The 1,420-nt window shown below is 58.2% G+C and overlaps 1 protein-coding gene across 1 annotated transcript in view; it reads left to right on the top strand.

The window, feature by feature from the left end:
* Positions 1-241: 241 nt before the first annotated feature.
* The window catches only part of LOC135115946 (protein snail homolog Sna-like), a 2,094-nt gene continuing 915 nt past the window's right edge, over positions 242-1,420 (top strand). Inside the window, 1 exon segment of the mRNA XM_064033093.1 lies at positions 242-1,420. This exon segment is cut by the window's right edge and continues 661 nt beyond it. Within this exon segment, the coding sequence (XP_063889163.1) occupies positions 1,024-1,420 (397 nt within the window). The 5' untranslated portion in view covers positions 242-1,023.

The raw sequence follows: 1,420 nt of genomic DNA, 5'->3' as shown, positions 1-1,420 counted from the left end.
ATCCTGCATTTTCTACTTTCATTTCCATTTTCCATCATCACCTCCGTTCTTCCTCGAATGTTTCTCCTTCAGCTCACCGCTATAGAAGGAAGGAGGGAGAGAAGGAGGGAAGGTGGGGACATCTGGACATTTGCCTCCCCTCCGTTAGACCTTCTTGGGACTGTCCCCGTGGCATTCATCTCCTTGTCCTCGTCCCTCCCTCTTTCTTACCCCACCTTTCCTTCTCCCCTCTACTACCCGAGCCTTTTCTTCACTTCCCTCTCCCTCCCTCTCCCTCCCCCTCTGCTCCACACGTCACCTCGGGTCGCGTGGCGCCTCGTAACCATCTCTACTCTCCCCTCACTCGACGCCCGCCGCCACATTTTGGGCCGCGAGTCTCCAGCGTGTCTCGTCTTGGGGAAACTTGTTGCTGCGTTGTTTTGATGATTCAGGTTTCGTTGGATTTTTGATGGCAGGGAAGAACGCAGAAAAAATATTTACATCGCGTGGCCACGTGGGCATGCTGGGGTCGTGCCCATGTGACACCTGTCAAACCGCCATCACAGACGCACGACAGCTGTTATTTTCCCTCAGCCATTGGTCGGCTCGCGCGGCGGGAAGGGCCTCCATTGGGGGTAGCGGGGGTTGTGGGCGGGCTGGACTCGGCCTCACCTTGGCCCAGACGCTGCCAGAAAAAGAAAGTCCTCAAAGTTTTTACTCTAATAATTAAATTGAACTAGTCTCTTTTTGACAATCAGAGGGAAAGAGGAGATTCGTGCATCCCTATTAAGCCTTCCACTCACGTGAACACGGTGAGGCAACACAGGAATGACATAACACCAGCACTTCAGGACGGCAATTGCTGCGAGGCACGAGCGAGGAAACCCCGCCTTCCCCCACCTGATTGGCGGACGGCACGCTCCCTCTGCACCTGCTGCCTGCAGGTCTATAAAAGGCGCCGCACGCGTCGCGTCCTCCAGAACTGTTTTGACCTACTGAGTAGACCACTACGCGCCCGATACTGTGAGACTTGTGAGAGAAACCATGCCGAGCTCCTTCATGGTGAAGCGCAACTATGCGCACTGCCCACTCAAGAAGCGGCCCCTGGCGCTGTACAACGAGCCTGGCCCTCTACGCCCCCCGGAGCAGGACCAGCCGGAGGACCTTAGCGTGAAGCGGCCTCGCCTGGAGCCTCCTGCACCTGCAGCAGAACCAGACAACACTACACCCGCACTGCTCCAGTCGGCAGGTGACGAAGCTGCTGCCCCTTGGTGCTCCCTCCCCTCCCTGCCCACCGCTGCAGTGCCCACAGTGCCTCACTCAGTGCCTCGTAGTACGCCGCCCTCGCCGCCTGCCGCCCGCGTGGCGGAGAGTCTGCCCACCCTAGCAGAGTACTACCTGCAGCTCTTCCGAGCCACCTCAGACAGTGGGGAGCCCAGGC

This window comes from Scylla paramamosain, chromosome 30 (assembly GCF_035594125.1).
Source record: "Scylla paramamosain isolate STU-SP2022 chromosome 30, ASM3559412v1, whole genome shotgun sequence".
NCBI lineage: Eukaryota > Metazoa > Arthropoda > Malacostraca > Decapoda > Portunidae > Scylla > Scylla paramamosain.
The sequence above is the reverse complement of the archived record's forward strand: the minus strand, read 5'-3'. Positions and strand labels throughout refer to the sequence as shown.